The sequence below is a fragment of the Onychomys torridus genome, chromosome 3 (genome assembly GCF_903995425.1).
Source record: "Onychomys torridus chromosome 3, mOncTor1.1, whole genome shotgun sequence".
Lineage (NCBI taxonomy): Eukaryota > Metazoa > Chordata > Mammalia > Rodentia > Cricetidae > Onychomys > Onychomys torridus.
Genome location: NC_050445.1, coordinates 8,315,967 through 8,334,682, shown reverse-complemented (window position 1 = coordinate 8,334,682; position 18,716 = coordinate 8,315,967). Strand labels below are relative to the sequence as shown.

At 43.0% G+C, this 18,716-nt stretch overlaps 1 protein-coding gene across 1 annotated transcript; it reads left to right on the top strand.

Moving 5' to 3' along the window:
• Positions 1 to 10,435: 10,435 nt before the first annotated feature.
• Positions 10,436 to 14,509, top strand: Npvf (neuropeptide VF precursor). Its single transcript, XM_036180792.1, has 3 exons — positions 10,436 to 10,620; positions 12,278 to 12,654; positions 14,410 to 14,509. Exons 1-3 carry the CDS (start codon positions 10,483 to 10,485, stop codon positions 14,507 to 14,509), a joined length of 615 nt encoding a protein of 204 aa, XP_036036685.1. The 5' UTR covers positions 10,436 to 10,482.
• The last annotated feature ends 4,207 nt before the right edge of the window (positions 14,510 to 18,716 follow it).

Below are 18,716 nucleotides of genomic sequence, written 5' to 3'. Positions count from 1 at the left end.
CTGCACAATTACAGACAAAGGACGGTTTCAGAACTATTACATGGTGCTATTTAAAACATGTGCTACCTGTATAATAGACTGGAGCAGAACTAGTCCATTGATGATGGGAGATTTAGATCTATGACTTACATTATCATGATGAATCATCTATTAATATTAAAGTTCTATCCATCATTTGGGACATTTCCCTAGAGAGTTTCTAACATGGCCTAGTGACTACCTTAATATGTAAATCATTGCCAGTGAATATTCTCTGCTTATAACTTTTTCTCCATAATAGTTACTTTCTTTTTAATTTGAAGAAACAAGAAATGCCTCCTCCCTCCGGATTACCATGTCATATTACCCTCAGAAGGGCTGTGGTTCAGCTGTTTGATATCATCTCCCCTTTTCCCTCTTGTTTGCTGATAGTAAAATTAGCAGCACTAAGGAGTCTGCTCTGTGGGCTTAGGGAACTTGGCTCAAGCAGTTTGAACAAGCAATAAATGTTGGCCAGCTTTTATTTTGTAGCTCGTAAAACATTGGATTCCATAGCTCAGATACTTTGGTCGGTGGCCACACTCTACAAATGTCACATTTCATCAAAATCACTCCAGCAACTGCTGTTCACAGGCATGCCCCGAGGAGAAAGGGGGTGATGCAATGCAATAAGAGGAGGCAGAGGTCAGGTCTACAGGTACTAACAGCCACGCACAAAGAACACTGGTGCCCAGGTCCTCGGACGCAAAAATAATCCGTGGCTCGCCAAACTCAACACATTTGAGATTTGGGTGTGAGAAAAAGACTAGGTCAGGAATTATTCAGGAATTTTCTTGCTGGCACAGGATCCACCAGCCTTGCAGCCGTCATGCACCCTGCCTCTTCCTCCCACCTCCAATGGCCACATTAATTATCTCTAAAAGATTACAAGTATAATCACAGTAGCAGCAGCCAATCACCAACATTTATCCCGAGCTTACTGGGCTGAGGATACCAGCCAACCATGCCGAGTACGAGCTAATGTCCTCTCCAGATGGGCCATGGAGAAGCTGGCAGGGCCGCTGGACAGGCAGCAGGTGGACACTGAGTAGCTGCCCTCTACCTCAAAGATCTGTTTCATTCCAGAATGTGGCCAGTCCACATCAACTTCATCCCAGGGACAAAACATGCACCCTCTGCCCAGGCTCCCTCCTGAGGGGGAAGGTCTAACCCATTGCACCCCAAACTTTCTCTGTCAGTTTCTTAGAAGTGATCAAAAGAGCCTGGTTGAGCCAATATTGCTAGATATTCAGGGAGAAATTACCTGACAGATTTTTCATTCAAAAAACTTTATAAATTTTTAAATCTCACTCTTTCAAAATGAGCCATAAATGGGTCAAATGATACAGAACAGTAAAATGGATGTGATATGAATTCTTTATAATTATGGAAATGATGCCTTCCTTATTGGTCACATGAGTCATGTAACATGTAATTTCTTGTCTTGAGTTATTAATAATGGATACAGAGTTATCAAATTGTTCTAATGAACACTTCTAAAATACTTTCTGTCACTGGAAGCAAATATTTTAGTGCAGACAGATATGCTTGCAAGACTGAATTGGAATATCCCATCATCGCTACTTCTTATTTAGGGTAAATGCTGTCAAAACGTGACAAAGAGCAATAAAGCTAACTACCAAAGAGTGTGTATATGCTCACATGTGGAATTACACACAAGAGTGTTATTTTTACTATCTCCAAAATGAACACTCCTTTGTGATCTCTACACAGTCCACTGTACACAAACAGGAAGTTTGGGATCGTGTCTCTGAAGAAGAGTGCCCAAGTGTTGGGCACAGAATGTCAAGTTGGCCAACTCCGTAGAAAATGTAACTTTCTTGCTCAAAAGGCAAGGTTTCACTCTCAGCTGTTGCATTACATTCCTTGACTTACTAAACTCAATAGGAATAAATAAGAGAAGCCAGTATTACTATTGCAAAATAAACAGTTTTGAACATTTCAGAAAGAGGCGCATATTGAAAAGAGTTAAGAACATTGAGAGATCAAACCATCTGGTCTTGCAATCCTTGGGACTGGACTTGATATCTGGTGTGAACATACTGCTGGAGTCAGGAGTACCTCCCAATGCCAGAGAGAAACACCTGAGCCAGGATTCCCACCTGCCAAGAGGAGGGAATCTTCGAGGCTCCCACCATTGGCTCTGCTTTTGATGGATATATGGAGAAATAGCTGGGAATTGTGCCCCCAACCACCCCTGGGGAAAGAAAGATCTAAAATTTTGTTTTGTTTTGTTTTTACCACCGAAGCCCCATGTGAGCAACAAAAATATCATACCAGAACACCTGCTTGCTGAAACAAAGGCTCAAATTGCCCAGCAGAAGTACTATCTGCTTCCACCATCCAGCTGGGCTAGAGGACTGTCCTGGCAGCTCTACAGAGAAACAAAGGAACATCACACCAGCACCAAGTGGTGACTTCTGCCTCTGGCACAGTCATAACTGAGACAGTTAGGGGACCTGTCTCAGAATTGGAGTCAGAGAGCAGAATCCACGTTTTACTTTACACCATCTATCTAAGTGACTTGTGTCCCCTCAGACGGCCCTCCCAGGAGAACCATTCACCCCATTCCTCTTAGAGCCTTATACAGCCTTCTGTTAGTGCGCTGTGACCCCACCCAGTCACAAGCTGATTCAGGATTGGGCACGTTCTCTGCACTGGGCAAATAAGAGTCCTTCCTTGATATCTTGAATCTGGAACTGAGAGAGATAAGGCTGTTTTTCATGATATGGCCAAAATTGAGACTATGTACACTCGGAAAGTGTTGACAACGCATAGGTAATTTTTTCTTGAACCTAGAAAGTAGTCAGAGAAGATAACAAAACAGATGTTGTGGTATAAATGTGAATCCAAGAGAAAGGTCTGATAGTGATTTGAGTCCTTGGATCCAGGTGTTCTATGGGCCCCAATCCCATTCATAAGGCATCCCAGGGTCCTTATAATAAACTCCTTATTTTGCTTGAAAATCTTGTAACATGTAACCCAAGAGACATGAATAAATGGTCAGGAAAAGGAGGGCCTCATTCTACAGCTGTGCCAATAAGAAATTTTAACCACAAAGCATTTGTAAGAATTGCAAACTGCTTACCAAGCTAGAAGATCCAATGTGAGCCTACAATAATTTCTCTCCCATCCTTTCTCACCCCATCCCACCTGGGCCACATACTAGGGCTTCCTACATCTCTTTTCTTTGGAACTGAATAAATTATATGTGAAAGGCTTTCGAAGGGATAAGTATAAACAAATCAACCTGAATTCTATGAAAACATAGGAAAGGCTCCAAATGTTCTTAATCTAGAGTTGGAAGAAGAGGCATGGAGAAGTGGTTCACTTTGTGTCCACATCACTTTGGATGCTCCCAGATCATAGATCACTGGCTTCCTCTGTCAGTGAGTGACAGTTCTGTATAGCATGGTTCATCAGCCAAGGCCCACCGTTCTAAAGATTTTCTGAGTCATTCACATCTGGATTTGTAAGAGACTCTTGTCCAAAAAGCTGGCTGTGTACCTAAATATGCTCTAAACTAAAGCCTTTCCAAACTTTATCTGTTTTCTTTCTATTACACCCTCTCAAGTGGGAAATATCCACTCTCTAGGATTCGCCAATCTAAAATCTAGTAAGTTTTAAAACCCAGTATGGAATTAAACCCATTAGGTATTTAATGGGGATTATATTAACATTTATTTAGTTCATTTAACCTCAGTTAACACAAAAACTTCCAGTCTAGATCCAGAAGATTGTCAGAAAAAAAAAAATCTCTTTTAATTAAATTTATGCCCAGAGTCACAGTATACTTTGGATGTGCTAAGTGCACATCCAAAGTCAATAGTGACAATTTGGTTGAAGGTTTTTCTGGGGTTTTGATCATTTCTTTGTTTGAAATTGGCATTTTATTCATTTATCATGGAATTGCCTGACTTTCAACCAACAGATCTGCCATGTTGTAGCTCCTGGCTGCATCATGGACTTATTTTACAAGACTAACATTGAAGGGGTCTGTAATATCTTCCTCAATGATGAAGTCTAACCACTATGACTCAAGTGACTGCAGCGGCTACTGGCCGTGAGGTTCCCATGGGATCCTACAGGCAGAGCATAGAATCGGGTGGGATTACCAAAACCCAAGGTCTGATAGAGTCAAAGCTCCCAAGTGTCGGCCCAACAGTGGTCAAAGCCAGGTCAAAGCCTCTGACAGAGCTGAACAAGCATGGCTGCTGGGGACCTCACCCAGAAGCACAGGAGCAATAGGACCCTACTAGCAAGAAAAATCCAGTCCTAGCATATTCCAACATGTCGTCCAGAGGAAAGAGCATCTATGAGATCCACATTAGTCATGATGCCCCTCCAAATCAGCTACACATCTGCCCCTACATTCATGTCTGTTTGAGATGGGGACCAGCTGTGCTTGCAGACCTCCTCTGCAGCTCACATCAATGTAGGTTTAAACAACAAATTCTCTTCTCAGAGACAGCCTGGAGAAGGCAGTCAGGGAGGGTACCCTAAGGCTTAGGCTAGGTCTTGGCTACACTTGTCAAAGCCTCAGATTTTTATTAAAGCAAATGATTACTTTAATGGCACATTCTACATTTAGAGCAGAACACTTCTAAGGACCACAAGAACAAATAAAACCAAATGACTTGGATAAGGGCTAGCAAAATGGTTCAGTGGTTAGAAGCGCCTGTTTCACTAACCTGAACACCTCAGTTTGATCCCCAGAACTCCAGTAGGAAGGAGAGAACCAACCCCTAGAAGTTGTCCTCTGACCTCCACACATATACTGTGGCATGTAAATACACACACACACACACACACACACACACACACATATTAAGTTACATTATTCTGCTCAAGTTGAATATTGAGAAGACTGCTTGCTTATCTTTTAAAATATATCAAAAGCAAAACAGGACAAAAATAATTCTAGTACAATTTCTATTTCCTACATTTGTGTAATACTATGTGTTATTTTAACTAAGCATCTGGTCTTTGTCCCTCATGTAAAAAAATCTTGAGTCTTTGGCAAGAGGTACCAAAACCCCATGCCAAGCCAGTAAAAATCACACATTCTTCCCAAGAGGAAAAAAAATGTCAATAAAAGGAAGCATTGGAAATATGTAAAAGCTCAAGTAAAGGAGCTATAATAACAATGTCCTAATCAGCCTTGCAAATTGTTTTACATTTTTTAAATTCCACTACTTGGAAGATCTAATACTGGAGGTTTATTCAATATATTGCTCTTTAAAAAAAAAAAAAAACCTCCTTCCAACATGAGGATTCACTCTCCTAGAATAAATCTTATGAATTAATTTTTATAAATATTTAATGTCTATTCTTGCATTGTACAAATTGATTCTTTAGGTTACTTCCACTAGAATTGAATTTCCACATCTCTCCCTGCACGGAGAAATCACCTTTGTCTCACATTTGCTTCAGCACCTTCCCAGACCTAGCTCTGTCAACTGTCATGGAGAAAGCTGAGACGTAAACACAGTCTTACAATCAAATGTGACAAGTTCGTTATAACAAGAAACTCATAACTCTTGAAGCAAAGGAACTATCGTTACATTTTTTAAACAATAATTTTATACAGTTTGTATATGGTGCTTTTACTTGGAACAAAGACAGGTCTCTCTGCCATACATAATAGTGCAATTAATTATACCATAATACCACCTCCTATCCCACTCTAAAAGGGCCAAAAGTTAACAGATGGTTTCAAAATACTTTGGAAACATAAAGCACGAAGTAAGCGTCTAATGCCCATTAAATTCTTCCGTGTAACTCAGCAATTGGATTGCGCTTAGGTGAGAAGAAGATTGGAAAAGGCAAATGGCCCAGAACTAAATGGCTGGTTTGGGAGTTAGAAACAGGGCTCCATAACCAAGGATCCTTTGGACATTAAAATTGGCCACCCTAGTAGACCTCTCCCATAGCTTCAGTGAGCATGCATCCATGAGCTAAGTGAGATACCCCCTCGACATAGGGTTTGAAAACATATGCAGTCCCTGGTACACAAACAATCTCATAGTTTAAGTACTTTGCCAGATAGATCAGCTCCTTTGAACTTGGGTCCCTACCATTCCTCATTGGTAGAAATGATTTGTTCCCCATGATTATTATTTGCCAGAGAGCAGAAAGTATCTAGTAGGCATAGAAAGATAACAAACAAAGAGCCTTGCACCCAAGTCTGCTGCTCTGAGGGAGAGACTATGGCACTGTCAGGAAGCCCTCCCTGGGGCTGGGCAGTGCCCTTTTGTTTGAACACAAGAGATTCCTGTCAACTCAGCAAGATCCATTGGAGCCCACTGATCTTCTGCAGGTGTGATTAACTGCAACAGAGCAGGGGCTGGAGTATAGATAGCTAAGTGGCAGAGTGTTTGCCTAGAATGAATAAAGCATTGGATTCAGCGCTCCCCAGTGCTGAAAAGAAAATCTATCATATACCTGATCTCATACCTGATTGAAGGGAAGAATCTCCTACGAGATAAGCCTCAGTCTGAGAGTCTTACTGTCCGACATGGAGACTATTAACACTTTCCAATTTCGAGAAAAGTCACACTAGAGCTTTAGTAAAGAACTTCCTCTTTCGTAGTCAAGAAGAAATTCCGAACAAACAGCAAAAGCTGGAAGGCAGACCACTCCAGTTTTAACACCTACTTTCAATACTAATGAAAAATTATTCATTCGTTTTGAACTAAAATGTTCCTGAGTATCGTTGCAATAGACCATATGCTCTGATCCACACTGGTATGGTCCTACCATGCTATCTGAGTCTACAGAACATTGGGGGGTGGAGGGAATTGTGGCAAGACAGACTGGTAAGGGCAGAGGTAAGTGGATGCAAACAAGCTGTCACTTGAAACTGCACACAAAGAGCGACGTTTCACAGCGTTTGACACCTCCACTGAGACCCAACACTTACTATGCGTAAGAAAGAGACAGACAAGTAGACAGAAACTCTGTCCTCCAGCATGTCATGGACACTGGGGGGGGGGGGGGGGCGGGGCAAGAGAAAGTACAACCATTTGGAGGAAAGGGTTCTTATGAAGCAGAGACAGGGGAAGAGTTAAGCCAGAGAAAGAAACAGAAGACAGGTTGGAACGGGTAGGCTTTCTTGGTGATTCTGAGGTAAGTGGGAAGCCATTGGAGGGCATTAGGAAGGTCATAAATGATTGCATTGTGGAAAAGTATCAAAGAAGAAAAAAGGGAGGGGCTGCAGAGAAGACTCGGTGATTAAGAGCACTGGCTGCTCTAGCAGAGGTTCGGTTCCTAAGACCTCCACGGTAGCGCACAACTGTCTTTAACTCCAGTTCCAGAGGATCTGATAGTTCCTCTGGCCTCTGTTGTCACCAGCACATACTTGCATGTAAAGTAAGTAAATGTTCTAGGCAAGAGGACATAATGACTGCAAAGGAGATGGAGAAAAACTAGCAAACTTAAAAACTGCTTAGACATTAGAAGAGACCAGACCTCACTAGAATAATCAGTAAGAGTCCACACCTGAGTTCCAATCCTGGTTCTGAAACCTACACAAATAACTCAGTTTCCTTTCTGAAGCTTAGTTGTTATTCACACAAAATAGAATACACATAGTTTGTGCTGGTGAAATTATTGAGAAAGTAAATTCACAAAGTACTTAGAACAGTTCTTGGTATGTGATGAGTGTTTTAAAACATTGCCTACTATTGAGTATCATGTTCAAATCTAGAAACAACATAATGAGCTTTAGAGTGGGATGTGGGGCCAAATGGAAGATTCTGGCTTGGATAACTAGATGGATGGTAGTGATGGTACAAGTTACTGATTGTGCCTCAGCTCCAAATCTACCTTTCAGCACAGGATGTAAGGCCACGAAGCTGGCCTGGTAAGCCTCTCTCTTTTGAAGGAGGCACCTTGTGCTAGAGAAGCCTCTGGCTTCAGGGTCACTGCTTCCTTGTTCTCTCATCCATAGCTGCCATTGGTGCATGTGAGGAATACTATGGTACTCACCTCATCAAATCCCAGGGGGAAATTCCCAGAGTGTCACAGATATCCCAGCTTCTCACCCATAATCAGACTAGTCTCACACTTGTGGTGTGGATAACCCTGACCTGGAGACAGTGGCAAATGTCTCTGTCATCCATATCTTCTCCAATATGATCTGAATCCTGGACAGTTTGCTTTCTCCCTAGACATTCTACTTCATCTCTAGTGTGTGCCCTTTCCCCTCTAAAATTAATCCTCAGGGGTGGGGAAATGGGTCAGTGGGTACAGCACTGGCCACCAAGTCTGACAACCTGAGTTAATTCCCCGGGACCTAGACGGGAGAAGGGAAGGACTGACTTCAGCCAAGCTGTCCTCTGACTTCCACACATGCACCATGGCATGAGCACACACACGATGTATTTTTCATCTTTAAACAGTACTTAAAAGTAAAGCATGCACATGAATAGCACAAGCCAGCAAGAAACATAAATAAATTGTGTATGTCTGTATATCTCACCAAGAAGTGCCCGACTTCTAAATTCATATGCATATATGTATGCAGTGGCACATTTCACCAAAGATGTGTGGTGGTTTCATGCTGTGTATATCCTACAGTGTGGTTCTCTATTCGTTAAACTTCTCAATGCTAAAACAAAAATATGGTTGAAAACTGTCAATTTCCATTTTAATAGGATTATTATCATTGCATTCTAAACATGGAAACTGAACTTGGTAGAGCAGGAGGGTAGTTAGTCACAGGGGTCCCTCTAGATGTTGACTGTAAAGACCTCTAACTGATGTTTCAATACCATCAGCACCACTGAAACCAGTGACCTGCTTAGAAGCTCCACATTCTTTGAAAAGGATTAGATACCCTGGTTAGGAGCCTCCCACTTTTTCCAGGGTGTGAACTTGGTCAAAAAAAAAAAAAAAGTGTCCTTTGCTTCATCCATGTCTCAAAAGTTTGGATCCACTGACCACAAAAAGGGAAGTTCCATCAGCAGTTTACAAAAGAACAATTTGGAAGAGAAGTATATGAAATCCTAAGGGAAATTAAACCCAAATAATCCACTAACAGCATTACAAAATTAACCCAGGACTATGAATTGAATTAATTGCCTCCTACTGTGGGGATCCTTGGCTACCAAAACAAATGAAGCCTCCAAAGTCAACTGCCTTGAGAGGTCACAGGCCAGTGTGGCAGCAAGGCCATGGGGGGTTACTGCTGCTTTCAACTCTCTGGCTTACTGTGGAGACCTTCAGGATGGAGAAGACTTCACTTCTGCCATCCCACGGCCTCAAGTTATGTATGGGAGAGAGACAGAGAGAGAGAGAGAGAGAGAGAGAGAGAGAGAGAGAGAGAGAGAGAGAGCGAGCAGTGATGGACGTTTCCATCAAGTCGCTCTGAGTCCTCTGGAAGTGGATGGGTCTCCATGTGAGGTATAGTTCTCTAGGAGGACAAGTCTGATGGGACCCATGGTGGCTTCTCTAGAGCAGTGCATCTGATGATAAGGCAAGTCTTTAAGAATACCAGTCAGCTACTCCAAAAGGGACTCATTGTGGCATTTCGGTAAATACACATTTATTTCTATAAATTCTCTTTTAATGCCATGATGTCAGTACGCCTATGGCAAAGTGAGATTACCTAAATAATATGGGCCCTGGGAGCAACAAACTGAGCATGTGTGTGACTAACTCATCCCCTGCTAGATTCCTTAACTTAAGGATTTTGAGCAGGAAGGTAGGATGTAGCATCTTTATAGAAATAAAAATCCTGGTGATTTATACACATTTGCCAAATTATACCCTTAGGGCAGATAACGAAGTGGCTGAATGGCCACCCGGAACGCCTACTGAACATTTTCTCTGCTGCTCATCCTCCACATGACAGCTGACATTTACTCTTGGAGCTTTGTAATAACTGAGCAACATTTTACAAAAATAATTAATTCATGGCATTTTATTGGGGTACTATGTGACTTACAACTTTTCTCATATTCTTAATTTTGTTTGACATTTTGAAAATATTATGCCAAACTCTTTTGTCTGGATTTTTGAAAACACAGCTAGTATGTATTGAATCCTTTTCTTTTTTCTTTTTTCTTTTTACACTTCCCTCAAAAACTAACAAAGGCACCAAAAACAAAAGATTCCTTGTTTAAGCACAGAGAAATAAAACATCCTGTTTGTTTGGAATCCTAATGACTGTTGTCCAATCTTACCTAATTAGGAGAGCCTTCTTAATGAGGAAAATTCTTTTCAAAGTCAATGGATTTGCAAACACAAACATTGCTGTCCCCTCCAGAATGAAATAAGCACATTCCTTACATGCATATTTTAGTTACACACTCTAATTAATATTACTAATTAAAATGTGTGGAATTCATCTGTTACAGTATAAAAACACTGTGAGTTCCCTTCTCACAGGCTTATAGACACCAGGCTGAACATATTAACTCAATTTTGGATTTAGACAAAATGGAAATTATTTCATCAAAACAATTCATTTTGTTGATTTTAGCCACTTCAAGCTTACTAACATCAAACATCTTTTGTTCAGATGAATTAATGATGCCCCATTTTCACAGCAAAGAAAATGATGACAAATATTCCCAGGTAAGTCTTAAAAATCTACCTAATACAATGGACATTCTGTACATACACACTAATATAATTGACATTCTATATGTACACACTAATGTAACTGACATTCTCTACATACACACTAATATAACTGACATTCTATACGTACACACTAATATAACTGACATTCTATATGTACACACTAATGTAACTGACATTCTATATGTACACACTAATGTAACTGACATTCTCTACATACACACTAATATAACTGACATTCTATACATACACACTAATATAACTGACATTCTATATGTACACACTAATGTAACTGATATTCTATACATACACACTAATATAACTGACATTCTATATGTACACACTAATGTACCTGACATTTTGTACATACACACTAATATAACTGACATTCTATATGTACACACTAACATAACTGATATTCTGTACATATGTACACGGACACACTATTTGTCCTAAATCTAATGCTTTTTCAAAGAGTAAGTAATAAATAAGTTTATGATTTGTTTTATTTTTTAATTTTGGTTTTCTGTCACACTTCAGCTTTTCTCTGACAATATATGATATCACTTTGTAAAATTTAGTACAATAGCAATCAACCTGGTCTCTCTAGTGACAAGTGTACTGCCCTTAGTGTGTGATATTTAGCAAGGAAAAGGTGAATTGATATCTATAAATTGACTCAGAGGTGCATGCTTGTAATAAAGAGACATAGAAATAAGATCTGGATGCATTTCAGCCAGAAGCTTGCATGACAAGCACAGAATTTGTATTTTCTCATTGGCAATTGCAAGCTGGTGAGTTTGTGGTATCTTTAAATATAGGTAAACTGTTCATCCCTACATCAGAGAACTGTGAGCTATGTTTATTCTTAGTGTTTACATACTCTGCAACGTTTCTGGTTAGCATTATCACTCGGGTTACAATCAAGAAGAATTATTTAAAAATTTTTAATGGAGTCCAACGTACAAGGTAGAACCAAATCTAACTAAACATTGCCTGCACTTTATGTGGTTCCAATAAGTAGGTTTGCTGGAGGTCCGGTAACTCACAAACAAACTTTGGCTCTTCACTAACAATGTCTTTTGTAGTCTAATTAAAGTGCAACTCACTTTTTGAAATATGGTTTTAGATTGGAGCTTGGACTCTGACAGAAAGAAGCTCGGTGGGACTGCCCAGAACCAACCCTGAGCAGGCTAGACCCAATTCCGTGTGCCGCTTTCCTTTCAAGGGGGGAGGCAAAACACAAGACCTGCAGAGGGAATGGGGATTTCTCTAAAGTCATAATACAAACATATAAAAATATCCCATAAACAATATGAATCAAAGCCTGAAAGAGAATAACTGCAATAAACTTTTGCCTCGTTTCAATACTTCATTATATTCCTGCTGCTTGAACATACTGCTGCACTCACTATATATATTTTTATTAATATTTTATAGTTGTCTTATAATAATCAAGGGACAGAGGAACTAGATTGCTTTAAGAAGCTTAATACAAATTATTTATTTAAAAATTCTGCATATAGGAACACAAACTTTGTTTATAGCTAGAGCAAGCCTGCAGATTAAAGTCTGGATTTAAGTTAATTTAGGGTTTAATCTATGGCTTGTAATAATAATAAATTATTTTAATTGCCGTTTCTAATTATAGCCTAAAGGAACCCCAGAAGTGGAAAAGGAAAGAAGTGTCAGTTTTCAAGAACTAAAAGATTGGGGGGCAAAGAATGTTATTAAGATGAGTCCCGCCCCTGCCAACAAAGTGCCCCACTCAACAGCCAACCTGCCCCTGAGATTCGGGAGGACCACAGAAGAAAGGAGTCCCAGAGCATGGGCCAACATGGAGGCAGGGACCCTGAGCCATGTTCCCAGCCTGCCCCAAAGGTTTGGGAGAACAATAGCCAGAAGCATCCCCAAGACACTGAGTCCTTTGCTACAGAGATCCTTGCACTCACTGGGCGCCAGTGAGCTGCTCTACGCCATGACTTGCCAGCATCAAGAAGTCCAGAGTCATGGAGGGAAGCAACCAAGGTAAGTGTAGGAAAGCTGGTCAGCTACATAGCCAGAGATGCATGTGTGTCCCATACTGTCTAAAGGGACTGCTAAGAAAGCTAGCTTCTCAGAAGGACAAGGACAACATGCCAAGGAAATGAACACCTGTACATCCTGAGCTCTTCAAGGACAGGTGTCATAATGCCAAGCCACATGTGGCCATGAGGCTGACAATTCTGTAAGCCGCACACTAGGTCCATGCAATGACAAGCTTGCAAATTTAAGTTATGACCTCTTGTTCAATCTCTCTAAAATAAAAGTCCCATGTGAGGGAATTGTTTCCCAATCCAGAAGACACCACCATCTCAATCAGATGGCAAATACAGGAATTTTTCCCCCAATAACATTCTTTGGGATGGTGTGGGAGATGGAATTCGGGCCTTATGCATGCTAGGCAGGTGCCCTGCCACCGAGCTGCCACCATTCTTGTCCAGATTTTAATCAAACTTTTCTTCGTTTTCTACATCTTGTTTTATACATGAATCCTCCTACAACTGTTCTTTATATTAACTAACAAACATTTATTGTCCACTACACATAAATCAGAGTGTCAGGTACTAAATAAGATTAGAAAATGTTATTTCTAATAGAGACTATATATATATATTTGGTTTTTCGAGACAGGGTTACTCTGTGTAGCTTTGTGCCTTTTTCCTGGAACTCACTTGGTAGCCCAGGCCGGCCTCGAACTCACAGAGATCCGCCTGGCTCTGCCTCCTGAGTGCTGGGATTAAAGGCATGCACCACCACCGCCAGGCGAGACTATATATATATATATATATATATATATATATATATATATATATATTTGAAAGTCTTTTGATATGGGGTAAAATTCAAGACTTTCACTAAGGGCTGAAGGGGGTGGGATGGCAGACTCTGTCACCTCATCAGGGAAGCTGTCTCAGAACACACCTCGTTTACTGGTTCCAACTTACCCCCTTCTGACTTGTGTGTTTAGGATCAGCTGCCTTTAACAGACTTTCATTTCCAGAATTCCCATCATTTTATCTACTGCCATATTCCTAGGGCCGAGACCTGTGACTGCCCCCTAGTAAGTCCTGGGCGTTCAAGAGAATGAATGAGTGTTATAGGAGAGGTACTATGGAGAGTGCATCTGTGGGCGGGAACCGGTGGTTCCCACTTGAGGGCAGCTGGACTCTGAGCACACAGAGACTGTGGGGAGGAGAGGGGTCACTTCCAGACTAAAGGCTGAGGGTGAGCAAAAGCACTGAAGCTGGGCCAGCTGTGGGGAGCTGGGAACCCTTGTGCAGGACCAGGAGCAAGTTAAGAGGTTGGAACAAGGGCGAAGGGTGAGCAAAATGCAGACATGGGTGGGGGCCTCAGTCATCCAGAGATGGAGGACTGCTGTCATTTTTGCTGAGGCCCTGGGTTATAATACAAGAAAGACTTGAGCAACCAAGTCAATGGTAAGTACCCATCACAAATTCAAAATCCACCAGGATCTCCTTCATTTCAACTGCAGCCCAATACAGCTAAAGTATAACTAAGCAATCACAAGATGATATTTTTTTTTTGAGACATCATCCCACTGTGTAGATTTGACAGGCCTCGAATTGACTATAGACCAAGTTGGGCTTAAACTCACAGAGCTCCTCCTGCCTCTGCCTCCTGACACTAGCGTGGCTCCACACCCAGCATGGGTTGTGTCTTTAGGTACTTTGCCTGCTGGTGTGCTGATAGATGAGAACACTCTGTCCTGTTCCGTTAAAGGAGACAAGCACTCTCGGAAGCAGATGATGCCGACCGGAAACATGAAAAACAGGAAACCTGGATCCTCGAAGATTCTGCGAAGCTGAGACCTGTTGTCTAAGCAGACCTGTGGTGTTGACAAGGAAAAGCACCAGTTTTTCCTGTCACTATAGGCTACGTTGGCGGTTATTAAAGGTCAAGAATACTTGCAAAATTGAAGTAACTTTCATCAAAATAAAACAATGTTGTAAATAAAGAAGCCTCTGTCTAATGAGAGGGAGGGAGGGAGGGAGGGAGGGAGGGAGGGAGGAGGAGGGGAGAAGAGAGGGAGGGGGAGAAGAGAAAGAGGGAGGGAGGGAAGAGAAGAGAATGAGAGAGAGAAAGGGAGAGACGGAAGCTACATGACTACACACTGTAAAATCATGAACATGCCCCCTCCTCCCCAGGCCCCTTCTCCTCCAGGCTCCCTCTTCTCCATTACCTTCCTTCCCAGGCCCCTTCCTCCCATGCCCCGTCCTCCCCAGGCCACTTCCTCCCCAGTACCTACCTCCCCAGGCCCCCTCCTCCCAGGACCCCTCCTCCCCAGACCCCTTTCTCCCATGCCCCCTTCTCCCCAGGCCCCCATCCAGCATTGAGCACTCCCTGCCTCAGTCTCTCTAGGTCTGTGGGAACCTGCTGCGCCCAGCCCAGCATTTACTCTCCAGCACCCACCTCCAGCTCCAGCTCAGTCATCCAGCTGTTGAGAAAATGGGTATGGAGCTGGGGGTTGGGGGACTTTTCTATATTTATCTGAAGAACCCCCCCCCCAAGGGTGCAGAGATACAGTGAGCCTTGGCTCCTAGCCAGCTCCTGTTCTCCCATGAAGCTATGAGGACTGGCTAGGACACACCTGGGCAGAGCCCCTGCCCAGCTCCTTGGGTCTGTTTCTGCATCCCCTCCTTTCAGCATAATTCCCTCAGGTCTGCAGAGCCCCATCAGACCATCTGGTGCCCTCTGAGGTCAGCCCTGGGTTGCATTTCCAGAGATGCAGATGAGAGAAAATTTTATTGTTTAAAAAAAAAAAAAAGAAAGAAAAAAATCACAGAAAGTCTGTATAAAGATATATCTTGGTACTACATGGGGATTCTTCCTGCATGTTACAATGAAATTTCCTAATTAAACACATACACCAAAAAAATAAAAATAAAAAATCATGTGCACAATTACACTTGTTAAAAAATTAAATACAAGGGTCTCCTGACAGACAATTTGGTGCAAGCTGATGATTGACAAGTGAGTGGACCCAGGTAACAAGTCACTTGTGAACATGTTTTAAAATGAGTTCTCTTCTCTGCGTCACTGTTAGTGAATCTGTGACAGACTGGAATTTAAAACCAGACACCTCTCTCTCACAACTTAGAAACGCAGTGGAACTAAACACAAATGCACGGGATCCGACCTTAGTCCGAAGAATATGAAGCCCTTCATCAGCTGTAACAGGCTTCCTGAACAGCCTCGGCTCCACAGGGGACCCACAGGAAATGATTTTCTTTTTTCTCCCATCAGCCTCAGCTGGGCCTTGAGACTCTCCCACTCCTGCTGGGTAGAGATCCATTAACGACACCCTGGGCAGATGCCATAACTTCTTTGGTCACTTCTTGATATTAAAAAACTCTGTCAAGTCTGGGTGCACTCACCAACCTCATATCCAAGGCAAACTGTTGCCTCCCTCAACACTGGCTGGCCTGTGGGCCAGGGAGATGCTCAGGGAGAATGGGACGCCTGCCCTCACCACCTCAGTGGTGGTGTGTGGCCGGAGGGAAAATGGGAATCTCTGTCCCCTTCCCCAGAGTGTCCGAGTGCACAGAGAGTGAAGGGAACTCAGGCTACGGGATGCGTGTACAGTCTGTGTGGAGTTGCCGCCTCTCCGGGTGATTATTCAGACAGCTGCACCAGGCTTTCCCACTGCCTGCCTGGTTGACCTGGGGGCCCAGATGCTGAAGAGATCAAAGGTCACCGTTCTCCTGTCTGCTACACAGCACCACGTGAAATCTGAGAGCCAGATGATCTGAGTTACCTTTTAATCCATTGTGCCAGCTGTTCCCTCCAGACGTGTTCTTTACCTCCTCTTCCTGCGTTTAACGTCTACTCTCCCATATGGCTCAGGACGACTTTACTTGTTTGCCTATCCCACTTCTCAGGGCAGGTCTTAGGGCAGGTCTCCTCGAATTCATTGAGTTTTCCCAATAGCCATGCTCTCATGTGCCCGCACCCCTACAGCGCCATCTTCCTTGAGGCCTCACCAGTACTGAGCAGATTACAGCATTGTGCTCCTGAACCTCCAAAACTGTGGGTTTAATCATCACTTTTTAAAATAAGGCACCTAGTTTGAAGCATTTTGTTATAGCAATAGGAAATGAGACCTGCCCCTTCCAAAGGTCATGACCCCTGTTATCTTCTACAACACTCCAAAACCAGTGCCAAAAATCCAGCCCATAAACAAGCCAAGGCACTTGGCTTCCAGGCAAAGGGAGCTACAGCAGGGGCCCTCCAGGTGCCTCACCTGCTGGCCTTTGTTGCTCACCCCAGAGTGGCTTCCTGGACCTGTGACCTGTGCAGTCTCACGGGGGCCCCAGGCTTGGTGCTAAAGTTTGGAAATGATTTGAACATGACCCTCAAGGGTTCATGTGTTGGAGGCTTGGTCCCCATTGTGAGTGTGTGGAGATGTAAGCCTAGGGGAGGGTCATAGGTCACTGGAGTACCACATTCAAAGAGCATTAGGATTCATGGAACTTCTGGGTGAGTTTTCATGACTGTAGGTCACACAGACCCAAGACTTCTTATTGCCTCTTTGGCTTTCTGCCTCACAAGTCCATCACTCCTGCACTGACAGGCTCTCACCGTTGTATGTCATTATGATTATATATGAAATATGCTCCCAAACTCATGCTTGAGCAGTGACTGGATCCTGGGGGTCCTAATGTCGTCAGTGAATTAATCCATTGTGCTGGATAGTTTTGTGTCAACTTGACACAAGCTAGAGTCGTCTGAGAGGAGGGAGCCTCAGTTAAGAAAATGCCTCCGTAAGATCTGGCATTTTCTTAATTAGTGATTGTTGTGGGACGAGCCAGTCCACGGTGGGTACTGCCACGCCTGGGATTCTGTCACCACCTGATTCTATAAGAAAGCAGGCTGAGCAAGCCTTGAGGAGCAAGCCAGTAAGCAGCACCCCTCCATGGCCTCTGCATCAGCTCCTGCCTCCAGGTTCCTGCCCTGTTTGAGTTCCTGTCCTGACTTCCTTCAGTGATGAACAGTGATATGGAAGTGTAAGTCAAACAAACCTTTTCCTCCCCAACTCGCTTTTTGGTCATGGTGTTTCATCATAGCAACAGTAACCCTCACTAAGACATCCATTAATGGGTTCATAGCCTGGGGGCCATTAGGAAGTGAGGTCCAGTTTATCTTGATGCTGTGTCTTGGAAGGGTGTGTCTTACCTCCAGCCCCTTCCTCTCACTCTGTTTCACAGCCCCCAGGTGGTGGGACTGAAATGAATGGAGCCAGCTCTGAACCAGCTAAACCCTCTGAATCCATAAGCCAAAATAAAGCCTTTCCTCCCTTTACACTGTTACTCCCAAGTAATTCTGTCACGGAGACCGAAGGCTGACTAATGCACATGTTATCCACCACGTGGTCCTCACCAGAGCCGAGCTTACAACAGTTAACCTCCAGAACTGTGGCCACTTCTACTCATGAAGTAGCCAGCCTCGGAGAATCGTTACAGGAAATAGCTTAATACAGAAACTTTGTGCTGAGGAACAGAGTCATTCCTATAACTATACTTGAAAATATGGAGGCAGACTAAGAATCAAAAGCAAGTCAAGGACTCTGTTGAAAAAACTTAACAAACCCTTTCTGTCTCTTTGTGAGGAAGGGATCCATACTCGGTATAACTAGTTTCCAACCATGTCTTACAGTTGGTTACCTGTGTTGGGAATTTTCAACTATTAGATTTTAGTCTTTCAGCAAAGCCTTCGCTTCTGACCTCCTGCAGCATGGAGGGATTTCTCCTAGGAAGGACCACTGGGAGCTGCTGAGTGGGTATTTGCTCTGAAGCCTTAGCCAGGCCGAGAGTTTCCTGGAGAGTTTGGAGTTCTGGGGAAGATTCACAGAGATCTTTTCATTTTAAGCATGAGTGTGTTTTGGTTGTGTGATGTATGTGCGCCATGTGCATCCCTGGTGCCCAGTGGAGGTCAGAGGAACTCAGACCTGCAAGAGGAACTGCTCTTAGCCACTGCACCGTCTCTCCAGCCCTGTCAGGAGAGATTCTGTTACCAAAAAGAATCGTGGA